The following is a 22886-nucleotide window of genomic DNA, read 5'->3' as shown; positions in this document are numbered from 1 at the left end:
CACACACACCAATGAAATAATATAATTTTTATATATAATAATAATTTATAATAATTAATTATATAATTTTTCTAATTTTCGTAAATATAAATCATTTTTAGGTTATGAATGGTTTGATTTATAATACGTATGTAAGGATAAAAATTTTTATAATCAAAAATAATTTTTTCAATTTTTATAATCAAAAATAATTTATAAATTATCAAAAATAATTTATAATACGTATGTATTATTTAAATCTTTACATTTTTTATTTAAAATTTTTTACAGTAAACCGATCTTCACATTTTATAATAGGTATGTATTATTCAAAAATAATTTATAAAAATTTATAATTAATACGTATGTAAATAATTTAATACGTATCTTCACATTTACATTTACAGTAAACCCATCTTCACATTTACATACGTATGGTTTAAGGGTAAATTTTTTTATAAATGACTTAAATGATAAATCAAACCATTCATAACCTAAAATTTTTTACCCTTACATACGTATGGTTTAAATAATTTATAAAAATTATTGCCATACGTATGTAAAAATCGATTATAAAAATTGATTATAAATTTTTTTATATATAATAATAATTTATAATAATCAATTATATAATTTTTATAATTTTTAAATTTTTTTTAATTTTTACAATTTTCTTACCCTTTATTTTATAAATAAAGGGTAAAAAAATGATTTATATTTATGAAAATTATATTTTGCAATTTTAAAAATTACAAATAATCTAAATGTGAAGATGGATTTACTGTAATAATTTTTGAATAATTTTTGCAATTTTTATAATCGATTTTTACATACGTATGACAATAATTTTTATAAATTATTTAAACCATACGTATGTAAGGGTAAAAAAATTTAGGTTATGGATGGTTTGATTTATCATTTAAGTCATTTATCAAAAAAATTACCCTTAAACCATACATATGTAAATGTGAAGATGAGTTTACTGTAAATGTAAATGTGAAGATACGTATTAAATTATTTACATACGTATTAATTATAAATTTTTATAAATTATTTTTGAATAATACATACGTATTATAAAATGTGAAGATAGGTTTACTGTGAAAAATTTTAAATAAAAAATGTAAAGATTCAAATAATACATACGTATTATAAATTATTATAAATTTTTTTATAATGCATACGTATTATAAATTGTTTTTGATTATAAAAATTATAAAAATTATTTTTGATTATAAAAATTTTTATCCTTACATACGTATTATAAATCAAACCATTCATAACCTAAAAATGATTTATATTTACAAAAATTATAAAAATTATATAATTAATTATTATAAATTATTATATATAAAAATTATATTATTTCATTGGTGTGTGTGTGTGTCAGTGTGTGTTGGCTTTGGTTGGTGAATGAACAGTAGAAACGCCATTTCAAATGACGTTTTAAAAAAAAAAAAAAATAAATAAATTATTATATGCACAGTAAAAGCGCTATTTTAAATAGCGTTTTCTTCAGAAATTTTTTTTATGTTAAAAGCGCGATTTGGAACAGCGTTTTCTTAATTAAAATCGCGATTTAAAATAGCGATTTCACTATTCATCAACTTTTGGCCTCCTAACAGTAAAAGCGCGAATAGTAATGACGCTTTAACTTAGTTTTGAAATTCCGTCAAAAGTTAGCCTAATTTTAAAAATACAATATAAAAAAGGCTTATACTGGGAAAAGCCTCTATCAGAGATCAGGTTCTATTTCTCACGTCTCTCACATTCTCTCTGCGATCATTGGCGGAAGCAAAAGAAATAGAAGCGGCAACGGAAGCCACTGTTCTTACATTTCCCTTTCTTCATCCTTCACCAACCGGTGCCCACGACTATGGCCGATCGCCTACGATCATCCGATACTCCTCCGATCGCAAAAAAAAATGTATAATCCTCTCTCTCTCGACGCCGCTCACCACTGAAAAGGAAGATCAGCAAACAACAAAAACCCACCTCTCCTTGCGACGACCACTACTATTGCCGGAGACCCAAACCCGAACCCCCTATTTCCTATCCTCCTCCCTCTTTCCTCACCCCCCTTCATCACTTCAGTCCTCTCCTCCTCCTTCCCTTCGAACTGGCAAGGTAAGATTGTTTGTTTTGATTTTGGTTGTTTTGGAATCAGAAATTACGAAATCATTGTTGTTTTGTTGTTCAGCATCGACACCCACCCTTGCAAGGTAAGATTGAAGCCTCTCCTCTTCTCTCTCTGTTTTTGTTTTTGTGGCTGTGTCTGTTTTAATATTTACAATTAATTAAACCCATTGAATAAGAAATTAGTTTATCTGTACATTAATTGTTTAATTTTTGAATAAAAAGAAACGTAATGAGGTTATAGAGTTTTTGATTGAAGGATTGAAGAGATATGTAGTCTAAAGTGGAAACAGAGGAATGGACTTGATAGCCGCGGACATGGAAAAGAAAGGTAATAGGAGACTTTGATTGTCATATTCTTTGTGATTGTAAAGATATAACGATTTGGGTTTGGCCATTTTCATGGTTTTTAAGTTTCCTGTTATTTCTGACCATGAAGACAGGGAATTGTTCATAGTGATTTGAAGATTTATATAGTATCATATATGTAATGTTCATACTTAAAGATGGCAAGGATGTTATTTGCTGAATTGTATGTACGTTTTTGTTGTGCTTTGACATAACCATGAAATGAAGGTCTGTTTGTGTGGAACTGAATTCGATTTTTGTTTAATTTCTTTACATTCTCAGTGATTATACCTTACTAAGGCCTCGTTTGGGAAGGCTCTGTTTTAGTCAAAAAGTCAAAAAGTTACTAAATTAGCCAAAAAGCCAACAACCCATACTAAAAATTCAAAAATTCTCTTTTCTCTCTACTTTTTGCACATCTTTTCGTAATTAGCTAAAAAGTCATCCCAAACATACTAGTTTTTTTTAGCTCATATTTTAGCCAAATAGCCAAAAAGTTACTAAATTAGCCTGTTCCCAAACGAGGCCTAAGTCAGATTTGATCAATGTACTGTAAGCAGAACTAGCGTGCAAACAGGTCTTATTTTCTTGCTTGGTGTAAATTACATTTTTTTCGAGAAATTGTGTAAATTACATTGATGTGTCTTCTTCTTCTGTTAACTTTATTTGAATACACTCACTGCCAGTCTGTTGATTATGTTGTTTTAGTACCGACGCTACTCCCTTCGAACTCGCACTCGGTTAGTAATTTCAGTATTTTTTTTTTCAGTCGTTGTTGACTATATTGATTATGTTGTTTCTCTCCTCCTTCTTCCCTTACAACCCTTCGAACTCGGCTGTTGATTATGGCTATTTTTGTTTTTGGCTGTGTTGGGTATGGCTGGGTTTGTTTTCTGTGAGGGAAAACAAAATTGTTTTTTACTTCCCTGTATCATCCCAAGGTTTAGTCATGGAATTCTTGGGTGCTTCAGTTTATTACTTCCCTGTGTGCTTCAGTTTATCAGTTTATAGAAAATCTGTTATTGTTTGTTGTGAGGGAAAGGTAGGAAAAATTATTTACTTCCCAAAATTGTTTTCTGTTATTTAGTGCAGACATATTAATCTGTCATTCACAATAACTATAGCGATCCCGGATTTACCCTTGTTGTATAGTGATCCGGACATGTGTCCGTGGATGTTGGTAGTTGTTTATTATTTTGTTTACATCCTTTCTTACGTTGTATTTGAGTTATAGGATGTGTTGAGCGGGTTGGTTACAGGTTGGTTGAGTTTAGAAACCAAAACTAGTTGCCCAGATTTTTGGCCTGTACGCTCGAGCGGAGGTGTTGGCGCTCGAGCGTAGATTACATCCATCCAGTATCTTGTTGTGCAGTGTTGGGAGCTCGAGCGGAGGCCTGGTTCTGCAAAAGTGCTGGGCGAGTGCATTCTGCGCTCGAGCGGGAGGTTGGCCGCTCGAGCGGAAGTCTGTGAGTGGCCGCTCGAGCGGGGTGTTTTACGCTCGAGCGGAAGACTGGGTTTAAGTCCCGAAATTGTGACTTTTCAAATCACTTTTTCACTTTCTCTTCTCTCTCTTACTTTTCCAAAAACACCATTGTTGAGTCTTTCTCTCTAGATACTACCTTCTCTCTAGGTTTTGATCTAGTAGGAGTGATTTACTCACCTTTGGCCTTTACAAAAAGGTTGTTGATCGTCGAGGGCTTCCTTTTGATCAGAAAATTTCGAGGTTTGGAGCATTTTGGTTTTGATCTTCATCTCCTTTGAGGCTCCGGGTTTGAGGTAGGGATAACCTACTCCTCTCTATGGGTTTTGTCTTTAAATTTTGGTATTTTGAGATGTTGGGCTTGGTTTGGTAATCTCGTAAAGGTTTGGGGCTTTTGTGTAATTTTTACAAAGGTTGGGGTTTTATTCATAATAAACCTAGATGCATGTTTGGCATAGAAAAATGGAATGATTGTTGAATCATTGATGAAAATGGGACCTAAGGGTTGAAATAGTAATTATGGAAAATGGCCTAATTACATTATTTAATTAATTGGTGAGAAATGAGGAAATGAAATGTTGATTGAATATCCATTTGTGCATTTATTTTCTGTTTTAGAAATAACTGCTTTGGGCTATCGGTGGAGGATAGTCGAGATTGTTGTAGACAATGTATGTTGATTAGGCAAACTGAAACTAATCAATGGAATGTGTTATGGAACTTGACAGTTGCTAGAATACATTAATTGTTTGTATTGTGTGATTGTATATAGAACCAATGTGTTTATATACGTTATGTGTAGAGGAGGAGATAGGGGATGTACTCCGCGGTTTAGGGGAAGATAGGGGATGTACCTCTAAACCGGATAGGTATTTGGAGGAGATAGGGGATGTACTCCGTAGACAGAGCTCATATGCTTGTCTAGAGAAGTGAAGATAGAGCTCATATGCTTATCTTTGTGAAGTGAAGTGTGGATACAGCTTGTATGCTTATCTGTGGATATTGTTGATATACATATCTGTTGTAGAGTGTGGATACAGCTTGTATGCTTATCTGTGGATATTGTTGATATACATATCTGTTGAGATTGTGGATATAGCTTTTATGCTTATCTGAATATGAGATATAGTTTTTATACATATCTGTGGAAATGATGATAGAGCTAGCATGCTTATCTGTTGAAAAAGGGAAAATGAAAAGTAAATGGGACTTGTAAGTCGTTGACATAAATATGTAATTTATGTGATTGTATCAGTGTTGTCCAACTATCAATTGCTAATGTTTTAGTCATTGTCCATGGTTGGTTTAGTGTATTTCTACTGGGCTGTGGCTCACCCTATATGGGAACATCATTTTCAGGTACAGGAAGCATGCCACCTCCAAGGACATAGCTGGGAGGCTAGTGGCGGGCATAGTTTTGTCGTTTTACTTTTGATGTATTACATGTAATTTCAAGCCAAGGGCTTAATGTGTAAACGAGTTAGACCTCTTTGTTGTAACCAAGTGTTAGCTTGGAAAGCTGTAAGCCCGTAGGGCATTTTGTTATGGGATTAACATGTAATACTTATGTAATGGAATTCTAATGAATGATAGAAGGTGGTTAGTTTATCTATCAACGCTTGTCTTATTTGTTGGGTTTAATGTTATTATTTTGAGGGCGTTACAACTTGGTATCAGAGCGTACCGGGTTCGAATACTTTGGGTACGTGGGAAGTGATTAGGATCACAATGGGTTTGTCTCGCTTGATAGAGACTTAGATATAGTATCATATGCTATGTGCTCAATTGATAACATGCTTATGTGACTATGTGGGTATGGGATTTAATTTCTAGGATGTTGATTGGATCCTTGAGTTTCTGGGAGTCTTGTTGGAAAAGCACTTGATCAATGCTGTTTCTAACCGGAACTCTAGTAACGTCTCGGGACTATCATTATCCGGAAATGAAGTTCGTAAGTGCTTATGTGTTTATGTGCTTATGTGGAGTGAATTACAGTTGTCCATGCATTAGGACGTGAGTGATTAGTTTCGGCACACCTATGAATGTGCTAACGTTCTGTGTTGCCTTTATTAGGATGTCAGGACGAGGAAGAGGTGCTAGGCGTGGTAGACCTGCGAGGCAGGAAGTACCGTTACAGGGTGAGATTCCGGCAGTGCAGGAGGGAGTTGGGCAGGCCAATGTGGCCGAGCCAGTAGGTCAGCAGGCTATGGGTGCCTTGGCCAGAGAGATAGCAGGAGCTTTAGGTATTCTTAGAGCTGGGAATCAGGCAGCTGAGACGGGACCTTCCTTCTTGAAGAGGGAGTTCTTTCGGTGTAATCCGGACGAGTTTATCGGGGATCCTAAAGAGCCGCTTAAGGCAGATGAATGGCTCGAACAGACAACGAAGACGTTTGAGATGCTTGGCATCGAGGACGGAGCACTGAAAGTGACCTTGGCATCCTTTCAACTGAAAGGAGATGCGGGTCAATGGTGGAAGTACGAGAAAGCTCGTGTTGGTGGTACTTGGGAGGCGTTTGTGAATGCTTTTCAGGAGAGGTTTTTATCAGCAGCAGCTAGGGAAAAGCTGAGGGATCAGTTTAGCCGGCTTAATCAGCAGGGCTTGTCAGTGGCCGAGTTTGAGGCTACTTTTACCAGTCTGTCTAGGTTTGCACCTGAACTGGTGGCGTCTGAGGAACGTCGTTGCTATGAGTTTGAGCGGAAATTGAGGCGGGGCCTCAAGTTGAGAATTGGTGGGTCTTATATTCGAGAATATAGACACCTAGTGGATGCTGCAGCTCATATGGAGCTTATGATGCAGGAGGAGGATGAGGGTCAGAGAGGCTCCAAGAGGAGCCAGGATAGTCAGAGTGATGGCAGGAGGCAGAGGGGTTCTAACCCTCAGCAGTCTCAGGGTGCAGTCTCTAGATCGACCTTTCCAGTGCCTAGTGTAGGCTCGGGGAGAGGCAGTCAGGGAGAATTCACTTGTTACAAGTGTGGCCAGCTGGGTCACAAGGTTTCTGTTTGCCCGCAGAAGGGTGGGGGTCAGAAAGCTGCTTCTTCTTCAGCTAGACCGCTGAGTCAGAGTTTGGGCAGGGGGCAGCTCTTGATTTGTTATCAGTGTGGACAACCTGGGCACATGAAGAGGTTTTGCCCACAGCTGAGTGCCACTTCGGGAGCGTCTGGTTCTAGGCAGACGCAGGGTTTTCAGCCAGCTCAGTCTGTGCAGGCCTCGAGGGCCAATCCGGGAGCTTCGTCATCCCAGTCTGTGCAGCAGTCTTTTGCTCCGAGAGGTGAGCAGGTAGACCAGGGGCCTACGGGGCGCGTGTATGCTGTTACCGCGCAGGATTTAGTACCGGCTCCATCAGTAGTGAGAGGTACTTTTCTGTTTTGCAACTCAGTTGCTAATGTGTTGATAGACACGGGTGCATCTCATTCTTTTGTATCTGCTGCATTTGCATCTGTTTTGGAATTGGAGTTAGCACAGTTAGCATCTCCTATTTGTGTGGTATCACCTTTGGGTGGTGAGTTGATTCTGAAACAGGGTGTTAGAGGATGTGATATAGAGGTCGCCGACTATAGGCTTCCTTTTCCGTTTGTTGTCATGCCCATGAAGGGTTTTGATGTTATTTTGGGTATGGACTGGTTATCGTCATACCGGGCTGTTATTGATTGCTACCGCCAGAGGGTTACATTATGTACCTTGAGCGGGGAGTGGTTCCATTTCTTGGGAGACCGGGTTGGTAGTGTTTTGCCACCGGGGTATGATTCGCGAGGGCGAAGTGAGCTTAGTGGTCTACTTGCTAGCTTTGAGAGTAGTAAGTGTGATGAGACCCAGGTTGTGTTACCGAGGGTGGTTTGTAAGTATTCGGATGTCTTTCCCGAAGATCTTGTTAGTTTGCCACCTCACCGAGAGATAGAGTTCTCTATTGATTTAGTGCCTGGTACGGCGCCGATTTCTATGGCACCTTACCGTTTTGCTCCAGCAGAGTTGGTTGAGTTGAAAGTTCAGCTCCAGGAATTGCTCGATAAGGGCTTTGTTCGCCCTAGTGTTTCACCGTGGGGAGCACCGGCCCTCTTTGTTAAAAAGAAAGATGGTGCCTTGAGATTGTGTATAGACTACCGGAAGTTGAATCGGGCTACGGTTAAGAATAAGTACCCTATGCCCCGTATAGATGATTTGTTTGACCAGTTGAAGGGTTCCCGTTGTTTCTCTAAGATAGACTTGAGATCGGGTTACCATCAGTTGAGGGTCAGGGAGGAAGATATTCCTAAGACGGCATTCCGTACGCGGTATGGCCATTATGAGTTTCTAGTGATGCCATTCGGACTTACCAATGCACCGGCAGTCTTTATGGACTTGATGAACCGGATTTTCCGGGAGTTCTTAGATCGATTTGTGGTTGTCTTTGTGGACGACATCCTTATCTATTCACCTTCTGAGGAAGAGCACGAGGAACACTTAAGAGTGGTGCTTGAGTTACTTAGAGCCCATAGGCTGTATGCCAAGTTTGGGAAGTGTGAGTTCTGGCTGAGGGAAGTCAAATTCTTAGGCCACGTGGTATCCGGGGAAGGGGTGTCTGTTGATACATCCAAGGTTGAGGCAGTGCAAGATTGGGCACAGCCTAAGAGTGTGTTTGAGATCCGCAGTTTTCTGGGATTAGCTGGGTATTACCGTCGGTTTGTGAAAGATTTCTCCAGGTTAGCGTCACCGTTGACTAGACTGACTCGGAAGGGAGTCAAGTTTGTGTGGAGTGAGACTGTTGAAAAGTCGTTCCAAGAGTTGAAAATTAGATTGACCACCGCTCCGGTGTTGATTATTCCGGAGAGAGGGTTGGGTTATGCGGTTTATTGTGATGCTTCACGAGAGGGTTTGGGTTGTGTGTTGATGCAAGAGGGGAAAGTGGTAGCTTATGGCTCACGTCAGTTGAAAATACACGAGAAGAATTACCCCACACACGACCTAGAGTTAGCAGCTGTGATCTTTGCCTTGAAAATCTGGAGGCACTACCTTTATGGTGAGAGGTTCGAGGTATTCTCGGATCATAAGAGTTTGAAGTATCTGTTTACACAGAGAGACTTGAATTTGAGGCAGAGGAGATGGATGGAGTTCATCGAGGATTATGATTTTGAGTTACATTATCATCCGGGAAAGGCCAATGTTGTGGCCGATGTCCTTAGTAGGAAGACCATTAGTGATGTTGCTAGTATAGCCATCCGGGAATGGGTGATGTTGGGAGCACTTGGCGAGTTTGATTTGCTACTGGGCGAATCTGTTGAGGCTGCGGCCTTGTTTTCTGTCGTGGTGCAGCCTACACTTGTGATTAGAGTGTTAGAGGCACAGAGAGATGACCTTGAGGTAGAATCCATCCGAGAGAAAATCTCCAGTGAGAAAGTTGAGAAGGGCTTGACGGTGTATCCCGACCTGAGTGTGAGATACCGAGACCGTTTGTTTGTACCGGAGTCTTGCCGAGAGGAAGTACTCCGAGAGTTTCACCATTCGCGCCTTGCGGTGCATCCAGGAGGTACTAAGATGTATCAGGATTTGGGTCGCCAGTTTTGGTGGCGGGGTATGAAGAGAGATGTGGCTGTTTTCGTATCGAAGTGCCTTACTTGCCAGCAAGTGAAGGCCGAGCATCAGAGGCCAGCGGGTTTGTTGCAACCCTTGCCTATTGCCGAGTGGAAGTGGGAGCATGTCACTATGGACTTCGTTGTAGGTCTTCCGAGGACTCAACGGGGTAGTGATGCTATTTGGGTGGTTGTAGACCGGTTGACTAAGTCGGCGCACTTTATTCCTATGCGCGTGAGAGATTCGGTAGATCATCTTGCCGATTTGTATATTCGGGATGTAGTGCGATTGCACGGGGTCCCAGTGACGATCGTCTCAGATAGAGATCCTCGTTTTACTGCTAGGTTGTGGCAGAGTTTGCAGAGTGCCTTGGGCACTAAGTTGACCTTTAGTACGGCTTATCATCCTCAGACTGACGGGCAGTCCGAGCGTACTATTCAGATCCTCGAGGATATGCTTCGGGGTTGTGTCCTGGACTTCAGTGGGACGTGGGAGAGGCACTTGCCATTGGTAGAGTTTGCCTACAACAACAGTTTTCAGTCTAGCATCGGTATGGCACCGTTTGAGGCCTTGTATGGCCGACCGTGTAGGTCTCCAGTTTGTTGGGCCGAGGTAGGTGATGCACCTTTGTTGGGTCCGGAGTTGGTTAGGGAGACGACAGAGAAAGTTGAGCTTATCCGTAAGAGGCTTGTTACAGCCCAGAGTCGACAAAAGAGTTATGCCGACCGTAGGAGGAGGCCTTTGGCGTTTGAGGTAGGTGATCATGTCTTTCTGAAGATATCACCTAGACGAGGCCTGATGAGGTTTGGGAAGAGTGGGAAGTTATCCCCTCGGTTTATTGGTCCTTTTGAGATCCTTGAGAGGATGGGTGGGGTTGCTTATCGGTTAGCCTTACCGCCGCAGTTGTCCGGAGTGCATGACGTGTTTCATGTGAGTATGCTTCGGAAGTATGAGCCAGATCCATCACATGTGTTGGATTGGACTAATTTAGAGGTAGATGAGGATGCCTCGTATGAGGAGAGACCGGTTCGGGTCTTGGATAGGCGGGATCAGGTCCTGCGTGGCAAGACCATCCCTTTGGTGAAGTCTTGTGGAAACATCACGGAGTGGAGGAAGCCACTTGGGAACGTGAGTTGGAAGTCCGTGAGAAATATCCGGACTTGTTTGTTGATATGTAATCTTGTATATAAATTTTACATTTTGTTGAACTTAAGAGCTTTTATATATGTCTTAAGTTGTGAAACATTGAAAATGTTTTGGTTATTGGAAGTATGTTTTGGAACTTGCCTTATATGGAAGTTGAATGTAACATTATATCTGTTGAATATATTGTTGAAATTGGAAGGATAGTGCATAATGTTAATGCATGTTGAAAATACATATGTTGTTTACCTATTGTGATATGTCTCTTGTTTAAGGGATGGGATGACCGGTAATGGGTCGAATTGTTGAATGTTAAAATATAACATTGTTTAAAATGGAAGAAAACTTGTTTTGAAAACTGGTGCTTAATTTCGGGGACGAAATTCTTTAAGGGGGGGAGGTTATAGCGATCCCGGATTTACCCTTGTTGTATAGTGATCCGGACATGTGTCCGTGGATGTTGGTAGTTGTTTATTATTTTGTTTACATCCTTTCTTACGTTGTATTTGAGTTATAGGATGTGTTGAGCGGGTTGGTTACAGGTTGGTTGAGTTTAGAAACCAAAACTAGTTGCCCAGATTTTTGGCCTGTACGCTCGAGCGGAGGTGTTGGCGCTCGAGCGTAGATTACATCCATCCAGTATCTTGTTGTGCAGTGTTGGGAGCTCGAGCGGAGGCCTGGTTCTGCAAAAGTGCTGGGCGAGTGCATTCTGCGCTCGAGCGGGAGGTTGGCCGCTCGAGCGGAAGTCTGTGAGTGGCCGCTCGAGCGGGGTGTTTTACGCTCGAGCGGAAGACTGGGTTTAAGTCCCGAAATTGTGACTTTTCAAATCACTTTTTCACTTTCTCTTCTCTCTCTTACTTTTCCAAAAACACCATTGTTGAGTCTTTCTCTCTAGATACTACCTTCTCTCTAGGTTTTGATCTAGTAGGAGTGATTTACTCACCTTTGGCCTTTACAAAAAGGTTGTTGATCGTCGAGGGCTTCCTTTTGATCAGAAAATTTCGAGGTTTGGAGCATTTTGGTTTTGATCTTCATCTCCTTTGAGGCTCCGGGTTTGAGGTAGGGATAACCTACTCCTCTCTATGGGTTTTGTCTTTAAATTTTGGTATTTTGAGATGTTGGGCTTGGTTTGGTAATCTCGTAAAGGTTTGGGGCTTTTGTGTAATTTTTACAAAGGTTGGGGTTTTATTCATAATAAACCTAGATGCATGTTTGGCATAGAAAAATGGAATGATTGTTGAATCATTGATGAAAATGGGACCTAAGGGTTGAAATAGTAATTATGGAAAATGGCCTAATTACATTATTTAATTAATTGGTGAGAAATGAGGAAATGAAATGTTGATTGAATATCCATTTGTGCATTTATTTTCTGTTTTAGAAATAACTGCTTTGGGCTATCGGTGGAGGATAGTCGAGATTGTTGTAGACAATGTATGTTGATTAGGCAAACTGAAACTAATCAATGGAATGTGTTATGGAACTTGACAGTTGCTAGAATACATTAATTGTTTGTATTGTGTGATTGTATATAGAACCAATGTGTTTATATACGTTATGTGTAGAGGAGGAGATAGGGGATGTACTCCGCGGTTTAGGGGAAGATAGGGGATGTACCTCTAAACCGGATAGGTATTTGGAGGAGATAGGGGATGTACTCCGTAGACAGAGCTCATATGCTTGTCTAGAGAAGTGAAGATAGAGCTCATATGCTTATCTTTGTGAAGTGAAGTGTGGATACAGCTTGTATGCTTATCTGTGGATATTGTTGATATACATATCTGTTGTAGAGTGTGGATACAGCTTGTATGCTTATCTGTGGATATTGTTGATATACATATCTGTTGAGATTGTGGATATAGCTTTTATGCTTATCTGAATATGAGATATAGTTTTTATACATATCTGTGGAAATGATGATAGAGCTAGCATGCTTATCTGTTGAAAAAGGGAAAATGAAAAGTAAATGGGACTTGTAAGTCGTTGACATAAATATGTAATTTATGTGATTGTATCAGTGTTGTCCAGCTATCAATTGCTAATGTTTTAGTCATTGTCCATGGTTGGTTTAGTGTATTTCTACTGGGCTGTGGCTCACCCTATATGGGAACATCATTTTCAGGTACAGGAAGCATGCCACCTCCAAGGACATAGCTGGGAGGCTAGTGGCGGGCATAGTTTTGTCGTTTTACTTTTGATGTATTACATGTAATTTCAAGCCAAGGGCTTAATGTGTAAACGAGTTAGACCTCTTTGTTGTAACCAAGTGTTAGCTTGGAAAGCTGTAAGCCCGTAGGGCATTTTGTTATGGGATTAACATGTAATACTTATGTAATGGAATTCTAATGAATGATAGAAGGTGGTTAGTTTATCTATCAACGCTTGTCTTATTTGTTGGGTTTAATGTTATTATTTTGAGGGCGTTACAACTTGGTATCAGAGCGTACCGGGTTCGAATACTTTGGGTACGTGGGAAGTGATTAGGATCACAATGGGTTTGTCTCGCTTGATAGAGACTTAGATATAGTATCATATGCTATGTGCTCAATTGATAACATGCTTATGTGACTATGTGGGTATGGGATTTAATTTCTAGGATGTTGATTGGATCCTTGAGTTTCTGGGAGTCTTGTTGGAAAAGCACTTGATCAATGCTGTTTCTAACCGGAACTCTAGTAACGTCTCGGGACTATCATTATCCGGAAATGAAGTTCGTAAGTGCTTATGTGTTTATGTGCTTATGTGGAGTGAATTACAGTTGTCCATGCATTAGGACGTGAGTGATTAGTTTCGGCACACCTATGAATGTGCTAACGTTCTGTGTTGCCTTTATTAGGATGTCAGGACGAGGAAGAGGTGCTAGGCGTGGTAGACCTGCGAGGCAGGAAGTACCGTTACAGGGTGAGATTCCGGCAGTGCAGGAGGGAGTTGGGCAGGCCAATGTGGCCGAGCCAGTAGGTCAGCAGGCTATGGGTGCCTTGGCCAGAGAGATAGCAGGAGCTTTAGGTATTCTTAGAGCTGGGAATCAGGCAGCTGAGACGGGACCTTCCTTCTTGAAGAGGGAGTTCTTTCGGTGTAATCCGGACGAGTTTATCGGGGATCCTAAAGAGCCGCTTAAGGCAGATGAATGGCTCGAACAGACAACGAAGACGTTTGAGATGCTTGGCATCGAGGACGGAGCACTGAAAGTGACCTTGGCATCCTTTCAACTGAAAGGAGATGCGGGTCAATGGTGGAAGTACGAGAAAGCTCGTGTTGGTGGTACTTGGGAGGCGTTTGTGAATGCTTTTCAGGAGAGGTTTTTATCAGCAGCAGCTAGGGAAAAGCTGAGGGATCAGTTTAGCCGGCTTAATCAGCAGGGCTTGTCAGTGGCCGAGTTTGAGGCTACTTTTACCAGTCTGTCTAGGTTTGCACCTGAACTGGTGGCGTCTGAGGAACGTCGTTGCTATGAGTTTGAGCGGAAATTGAGGCGGGGCCTCAAGTTGAGAATTGGTGGGTCTTATATTCGAGAATATAGACACCTAGTGGATGCTGCAGCTCATATGGAGCTTATGATGCAGGAGGAGGATGAGGGTCAGAGAGGCTCCAAGAGGAGCCAGGATAGTCAGAGTGATGGCAGGAGGCAGAGGGGTTCTAACCCTCAGCAGTCTCAGGGTGCAGTCTCTAGATCGACCTTTCCAGTGCCTAGTGTAGGCTCGGGGAGAGGCAGTCAGGGAGAATTCACTTGTTACAAGTGTGGCCAGCTGGGTCACAAGGTTTCTGTTTGCCCGCAGAAGGGTGGGGGTCAGAAAGCTGCTTCTTCTTCAGCTAGACCGCTGAGTCAGAGTTTGGGCAGGGGGCAGCTCTTGATTTGTTATCAGTGTGGACAACCTGGGCACATGAAGAGGTTTTGCCCACAGCTGAGTGCCACTTCGGGAGCGTCTGGTTCTAGGCAGACGCAGGGTTTTCAGCCAGCTCAGTCTGTGCAGGCCTCGAGGGCCAATCCGGGAGCTTCGTCATCCCAGTCTGTGCAGCAGTCTTTTGCTCCGAGAGGTGAGCAGGTAGACCAGGGGCCTACGGGGCGCGTGTATGCTGTTACCGCGCAGGATTTAGTACCGGCTCCATCAGTAGTGAGAGGTACTTTTCTGTTTTGCAACTCAGTTGCTAATGTGTTGATAGACACGGGTGCATCTCATTCTTTTGTATCTGCTGCATTTGCATCTGTTTTGGAATTGGAGTTAGCACAGTTAGCATCTCCTATTTGTGTGGTATCACCTTTGGGTGGTGAGTTGATTCTGAAACAGGGTGTTAGAGGATGTGATATAGAGGTCGCCGACTATAGGCTTCCTTTTCCGTTTGTTGTCATGCCCATGAAGGGTTTTGATGTTATTTTGGGTATGGACTGGTTATCGTCATACCGGGCTGTTATTGATTGCTACCGCCAGAGGGTTACATTATGTACCTTGAGCGGGGAGTGGTTCCATTTCTTGGGAGACCGGGTTGGTAGTGTTTTGCCACCGGGGTATGATTCGCGAGGGCGAAGTGAGCTTAGTGGTCTACTTGCTAGCTTTGAGAGTAGTAAGTGTGATGAGACCCAGGTTGTGTTACCGAGGGTGGTTTGTAAGTATTCGGATGTCTTTCCCGAAGATCTTGTTAGTTTGCCACCTCACCGAGAGATAGAGTTCTCTATTGATTTAGTGCCTGGTACGGCGCCGATTTCTATGGCACCTTACCGTTTTGCTCCAGCAGAGTTGGTTGAGTTGAAAGTTCAGCTCCAGGAATTGCTCGATAAGGGCTTTGTTCGCCCTAGTGTTTCACCGTGGGGAGCACCGGCCCTCTTTGTTAAAAAGAAAGATGGTGCCTTGAGATTGTGTATAGACTACCGGAAGTTGAATCGGGCTACGGTTAAGAATAAGTACCCTATGCCCCGTATAGATGATTTGTTTGACCAGTTGAAGGGTTCCCGTTGTTTCTCTAAGATAGACTTGAGATCGGGTTACCATCAGTTGAGGGTCAGGGAGGAAGATATTCCTAAGACGGCATTCCGTACGCGGTATGGCCATTATGAGTTTCTAGTGATGCCATTCGGACTTACCAATGCACCGGCAGTCTTTATGGACTTGATGAACCGGATTTTCCGGGAGTTCTTAGATCGATTTGTGGTTGTCTTTGTGGACGACATCCTTATCTATTCACCTTCTGAGGAAGAGCACGAGGAACACTTAAGAGTGGTGCTTGAGTTACTTAGAGCCCATAGGCTGTATGCCAAGTTTGGGAAGTGTGAGTTCTGGCTGAGGGAAGTCAAATTCTTAGGCCACGTGGTATCCGGGGAAGGGGTGTCTGTTGATACATCCAAGGTTGAGGCAGTGCAAGATTGGGCACAGCCTAAGAGTGTGTTTGAGATCCGCAGTTTTCTGGGATTAGCTGGGTATTACCGTCGGTTTGTGAAAGATTTCTCCAGGTTAGCGTCACCGTTGACTAGACTGACTCGGAAGGGAGTCAAGTTTGTGTGGAGTGAGACTGTTGAAAAGTCGTTCCAAGAGTTGAAAATTAGATTGACCACCGCTCCGGTGTTGATTATTCCGGAGAGAGGGTTGGGTTATGCGGTTTATTGTGATGCTTCACGAGAGGGTTTGGGTTGTGTGTTGATGCAAGAGGGGAAAGTGGTAGCTTATGGCTCACGTCAGTTGAAAATACACGAGAAGAATTACCCCACACACGACCTAGAGTTAGCAGCTGTGATCTTTGCCTTGAAAATCTGGAGGCACTACCTTTATGGTGAGAGGTTCGAGGTATTCTCGGATCATAAGAGTTTGAAGTATCTGTTTACACAGAGAGACTTGAATTTGAGGCAGAGGAGATGGATGGAGTTCATCGAGGATTATGATTTTGAGTTACATTATCATCCGGGAAAGGCCAATGTTGTGGCCGATGTCCTTAGTAGGAAGACCATTAGTGATGTTGCTAGTATAGCCATCCGGGAATGGGTGATGTTGGGAGCACTTGGCGAGTTTGATTTGCTACTGGGCGAATCTGTTGAGGCTGCGGCCTTGTTTTCTGTCGTGGTGCAGCCTACACTTGTGATTAGAGTGTTAGAGGCACAGAGAGATGACCTTGAGGTAGAATCCATCCGAGAGAAAATCTCCAGTGGGAAAGTTGAGAAGGGCTTGACGGTGTATCCCGACCTGAGTGTGAGATACCGAGACCGTTTGTTTGTACCGGAGTCTTGCCGAGAGGAAGTACTCCGAGAGTTTCACCATTCGCGCCTTGCGGTGCATCCAGGAGGTACTAAGATGTATCAGGATTTGGGTCGCCAGTTTTGGTGGCGGGGTATGAAGAGAGATGTGGCTGTTTTCGTATCGAAGTGCCTTACTTGCCAGCAAGTGAAGGCCGAGCATCAGAGGCCAGCGGGTTTGTTGCAACCCTTGCCTATTGCCGAGTGGAAGTGGGAGCATGTCACTATGGACTTCGTTGTAGGTCTTCCGAGGACTCAACGGGGTAGTGATGCTATTTGGGTGGTTGTAGACCGGTTGACTAAGTCGGCGCACTTTATTCCTATGCGCGTGAGAGATTCGGTAGATCATCTTGCCGATTTGTATATTCGGGATGTAGTGCGATTGCACGGGGTCCCAGTGACGATCGTCTCAGATAGAGATCCTCGTTTTACTGCTAGGTTGTGGCAGAGTTTGCAGAGTGCCTTGGGCACTAAGTTGACCTTTAGTACGGCTTATCATCCTCAGACTGACGGGCAGTCCGAGCGTACTATTCAGATCCTCGAGGATATGCTTCGGGGTTGTGTCCTGGACTTCAGTGGGACGTGGGAGAGGCACTTGCCATTGGTAGAGTTTGCCTACAACAACAGTTTTCAGTCTAGCATCGGTATGGCACCGTTTGAGGCCTTGTATGGCCGACCGTGTAGGTCTCCAGTTTGTTGGGCCGAGGTAGGTGATGCACCTTTGTTGGGTCCGGAGTTGGTTAGGGAGACGACAGAGAAAGTTGAGCTTATCCGTAAGAGGCTTGTTACAGCCCAGAGTCGACAAAAGAGTTATGCCGACCGTAGGAGGAGGCCTTTGGCGTTTGAGGTAGGTGATCATGTCTTTCTGAAGATATCACCTAGACGAGGCCTGATGAGGTTTGGGAAGAGTGGGAAGTTATCCCCTCGGTTTATTGGTCCTTTTGAGATCCTTGAGAGGATGGGTGGGGTTGCTTATCGGTTAGCCTTACCGCCGCAGTTGTCCGGAGTGCATGACGTGTTTCATGTGAGTATGCTTCGGAAGTATGAGCCAGATCCATCACATGTGTTGGATTGGACTAATTTAGAGGTAGATGAGGATGCCTCGTATGAGGAGAGACCGGTTCGGGTCTTGGATAGGCGGGATCAGGTCCTGCGTGGCAAGACCATCCCTTTGGTGAAGTCTTGTGGAAACATCACGGAGTGGAGGAAGCCACTTGGGAACGTGAGTTGGAAGTCCGTGAGAAATATCCGGACTTGTTTGTTGATATGTAATCTTGTATATAAATTTTACATTTTGTTGAACTTAAGAGCTTTTATATATGTCTTAAGTTGTGAAACATTGAAAATGTTTTGGTTATTGGAAGTATGTTTTGGAACTTGCCTTATATGGAAGTTGAATGTAACATTATATCTGTTGAATATATTGTTGAAATTGGAAGGATAGTGCATAATGTTAATGCATGTTGAAAATACATATGTTGTTTACCTATTGTGATATGTCTCTTGTTTAAGGGATGGGATGACCGGTAATGGGTCGAATTGTTGAATGTTAAAATATAACATTGTTTAAAATGGAAGAAAACTTGTTTTGAAAACTGGTGCTTAATTTCGGGGACGAAATTCTTTAAGGGGGGGAGGTTATAGCGATCCCGGATTTACCCTTGTTGTATAGTGATCCGGACATGTGTCCGTGGATGTTGGTAGTTGTTTATTATTTTGTTTACATCCTTTCTTACGTTGTATTTGAGTTATAGGATGTGTTGAGCGGGTTGGTTACAGGTTGGTTGAGTTTAGAAACCAAAACTAGTTGCCCAGATTTTTGGCCTGTACGCTCGAGCGGAGGTGTTGGCGCTCGAGCGTAGATTACATCCATCCAGTATCTTGTTGTGCAGTGTTGGGAGCTCGAGCGGAGGCCTGGTTCTGCAAAAGTGCTGGGCGAGTGCATTCTGCGCTCGAGCGGGAGGTTGGCCGCTCGAGCGGAAGTCTGTGAGTGGCCGCTCGAGCGGGGTGTTTTACGCTCGAGCGGAAGACTGGGTTTAAGTCCCGAAATTGTGACTTTTCAAATCACTTTTTCACTTTCTCTTCTCTCTCTTACTTTTCCAAAAACACCATTGTTGAGTCTTTCTCTCTAGATACTACCTTCTCTCTAGGTTTTGATCTAGTAGGAGTGATTTACTCACCTTTGGCCTTTACAAAAAGGTTGTTGATCGTCGAGGGCTTCCTTTTGATCAGAAAATTTCGAGGTTTGGAGCATTTTGGTTTTGATCTTCATCTCCTTTGAGGCTCCGGGTTTGAGGTAGGGATAACCTACTCCTCTCTATGGGTTTTGTCTTTAAATTTTGGTATTTTGAGATGTTGGGCTTGGTTTGGTAATCTCGTAAAGGTTTGGGGCTTTTGTGTAATTTTTACAAAGGTTGGGGTTTTATTCATAATAAACCTAGATGCATGTTTGGCATAGAAAAATGGAATGATTGTTGAATCATTGATGAAAATGGGACCTAAGGGTTGAAATAGTAATTATGGAAAATGGCCTAATTACATTATTTAATTAATTGGTGAGAAATGAGGAAATGAAATGTTGATTGAATATCCATTTGTGCATTTATTTTCTGTTTTAGAAATAACTGCTTTGGGCTATCGGTGGAGGATAGTCGAGATTGTTGTAGACAATGTATGTTGATTAGGCAAACTGAAACTAATCAATGGAATGTGTTATGGAACTTGACAGTTGCTAGAATACATTAATTGTTTGTATTGTGTGATTGTATATAGAACCAATGTGTTTATATACGTTATGTGTAGAGGAGGAGATAGGGGATGTACTCCGCGGTTTAGGGGAAGATAGGGGATGTACCTCTAAACCGGATAGGTATTTGGAGGAGATAGGGGATGTACTCCGTAGACAGAGCTCATATGCTTGTCTAGAGAAGTGAAGATAGAGCTCATATGCTTATCTTTGTGAAGTGAAGTGTGGATACAGCTTGTATGCTTATCTGTGGATATTGTTGATATACATATCTGTTGTAGAGTGTGGATACAGCTTGTATGCTTATCTGTGGATATTGTTGATATACATATCTGTTGAGATTGTGGATATAGCTTTTATGCTTATCTGAATATGAGATATAGTTTTTATACATATCTGTGGAAATGATGATAGAGCTAGCATGCTTATCTGTTGAAAAAGGGAAAATGAAAAGTAAATGGGACTTGTAAGTCGTTGACATAAATATGTAATTTATGTGATTGTATCAGTGTTGTCCAACTATCAATTGCTAATGTTTTAGTCATTGTCCATGGTTGGTTTAGTGTATTTCTACTGGGCTGTGGCTCACCCTATATGGGAACATCATTTTCAGGTACAGGAAGCATGCCACCTCCAAGGACATAGCTGGGAGGCTAGTGGCGGGCATAGTTTTGTCGTTTTACTTTTGATGTATTACATGTAATTTCAAGCCAAGGGCTTAATGTGTAAACGAGTTAGACCTCTTTGTTGTAACCAAGTGTTAGCTTGGAAAGCTGTAAGCCCGTAGGGCATTTTGTTATGGGATTAACATGTAATACTTATGTAATGGAATTCTAATGAATGATAGAAGGTGGTTAGTTTATCTATCAACGCTTGTCTTATTTGTTGGGTTTAATGTTATTATTTTGAGGGCGTTACAATAACCTATTTTGCTACATATTAATTTGTCCTTCACAAGAACCTATTGTGTTTGAGTTTATTAAATAAATTATTAGATGTTTTTGTTGTTTTATTTTATTTAAATTTTGTCCTTCACAAACTTCACAAATTATAGTACTGACATTGCTCCTTTCGCTGCTCCCTTCGAACTCGCACTCAGTTAGTAATTTTAGTATTTTTTTTCCCGATCGTTGTTGATTACGTTTAGTCATGGAATTCTTGGGGCATAACCCAAATACAAGGGGCATACTCCAAGACCTAAAAATATACAAAGCTCAGTTGAAGCAAAACAAAATAAGGAAACTAACAAAAAAACTAACCAGACAAACAAAAAAGAAAGCACCACAGATTTGTTCAATCACTACATATAATACAGGGAAAACAAAATTGTTTTTCACTTCCCTGTATAATCCAAAGGTTTAGTCATGGAATTCTTGGGTGCTTCAATTTATTACTTCCCTATGTGCTTCAGTTTATCAGTTTATTACTTCCCTGTATCAGTTTATTGCTTCAGTTTATCAGTTTATAGAAAATCTATTATTGTTTTCTGTGAGGGAAAGGTAGGAAAAATTGTTTACTTCCCAAAATTGTTTTATGTTATTTAGTGCAGACATATTAATTTGTCCTTCACAAGAACCTATCGTGCTTGAGTTTATTATAGAAAATAAATTATTATATGTTTTTGTAGTTTTATTTTATTTAAATTTTGTCCCTCCCACTCGCTGCTCTCGAACTCGGCTCGCACGGTAAGTTTTTTTTTTCCCACTTCAAACAGGCTATTTTAGGGTTTTGTTGGCTAGTTCTGTTTTTCAGCATTGTTTGGTGGCTATGTTTATTCCTCTCTCTGTTTTTCAAACAGGTTGTTTTTCAGCATTATTTGGTGGCAGAAATTGTAAATAAATTGTGAAATTGGGCATCACATTTTTTTCCTCTCAGTTTTTTTTGTGTGTGGTTGTGTCTGTTTTTTGTTCCTTCAGTTCTTTAGTTTTTTGCTTCTACATTTGGTTCTATCTGTTAGATTTTTCTAGGTTTTGTTTTTACGCCTTGAATTTTTGGTCAACTGGTGATTATTAGGTTGAATTAGGGTGGGTTAATAGGGCCGGCTTAGATCTGGTGCGATTTGTAATGGACAATTGTGATTTTGATTTGAAGTGGTTATGATGAATCGTTTATTTTGATTTTGGTTTGTATGGTGAATATATTTTTTGGTCAACTGGTGATTATTAGGTTGAATTAGGGTGGGTTGAAATTAAAAATCTAGATATTTGATAGATTGGGGTAAATAGTAGGCTGGTTCTGTTTTTGATTAAATAGAGTGATCATTTTTTTTGTTTTCTAATTTGTGGATGGGTCTGTTCAAACCCCAAAACACAGGTACTTCAGTTCTTCAGTTTTTTGCTTCCAAAGTGATTTTTTGGCACTAGGTTAGTTAATTTTGTGTAATGATTATGAAGTAAGCTCTGGTTATTTGTGAATATTGATGTTGCTTGTGGAATTGAATGTTTAATTTTCTGTTCTATGGACATCATAGCTGAGGCAATGTCATAGATGAGATTATTTATTCTCATCAAAGTTCAGATTACCTAATTTCCCTCATACTTTTGTTTCCCATTGTCACAGGTTTTTGTTCTCTTGGTTTAATGACAGCAGTGCTGGTATATTTGCTGTGTCAATTTTTGTGTTTGGTAATTTGATTTCTCTTTCTCTCATTTTCTCTCTATCTCTATTTGTTTTGGGCTCTCATTTCTGGAATAGTTATGTTCACATTTTCTGCAAAAAAAAAAAAAAAAAAAAAATGAAGAGTAATTGAGTAAAAAAAGAAGAATAATTGAGTAATTGAAGTTCACATGTTTACATTTTCTGCAATAGCTATGTTTTGATGATATGGTTGCTTATGCTCTTAAGAGTGAAGGATTATGTGTAGGCATGTAAGAATAATGATGGAGATGTTCAAAGTGATCTTTTAGCACAAGGTTAGTTAATTTTGTGGTAATGATTATCAAGTAAGCTCTCGTTATTTGTGAATATTAATGCTGCTTGTGGAATTGAATGTTTAATTTTTTGTTTTGGGAACATCATAGCTGAGGCAATGCCATAGATCAGATTATTTATTCTAATCAAAGTTCACAAATTTCATACGTATAAATTATAAATGAAAATATACTGCTATCTTAAATATTAAAATATAAATTCCAAAATTTTAGCACTAAATGACATTAAAAAATGACAATACTATATTTGTTAGTTTATTTTTTTTAATATCTTTATCAAAAAATGACATAAACTTCACAAATTTCATACGTATAAATTATAATTACATTTTGATCTTAACATTAATTGCACCGTGTCTTCAGAC

At 40.8% G+C, this 22886-nt stretch overlaps 1 protein-coding gene across 1 annotated transcript; it reads left to right on the top strand.

Moving 5' to 3' along the window:
• Positions 1–751: 751 nt before the first annotated feature.
• Positions 752–22486, top strand: LOC114287039 (uncharacterized). The gene is made up of 5 exons (XM_082922819.1): positions 752–762; positions 1692–2201; positions 2375–2446; positions 22151–22215; positions 22400–22486. The coding sequence occupies exons 1-5, from the start codon at positions 752–754 to the stop codon at positions 22408–22410; spliced, it is 669 nt and encodes a 222-aa protein (XP_082778945.1). The 3' UTR covers positions 22411–22486.
• The last annotated feature ends 400 nt before the right edge of the window (positions 22487–22886 follow it).

The sequence above is a fragment of the Camellia sinensis genome, chromosome 4 (assembly GCF_055761805.1).
Source record: "Camellia sinensis isolate YWXY chromosome 4, ASM5576180v1, whole genome shotgun sequence".
NCBI lineage: Eukaryota > Viridiplantae > Streptophyta > Magnoliopsida > Ericales > Theaceae > Camellia > Camellia sinensis.
The sequence above is the reverse complement of the archived record's forward strand: the minus strand, read 5'-3'. Positions and strand labels throughout refer to the sequence as shown.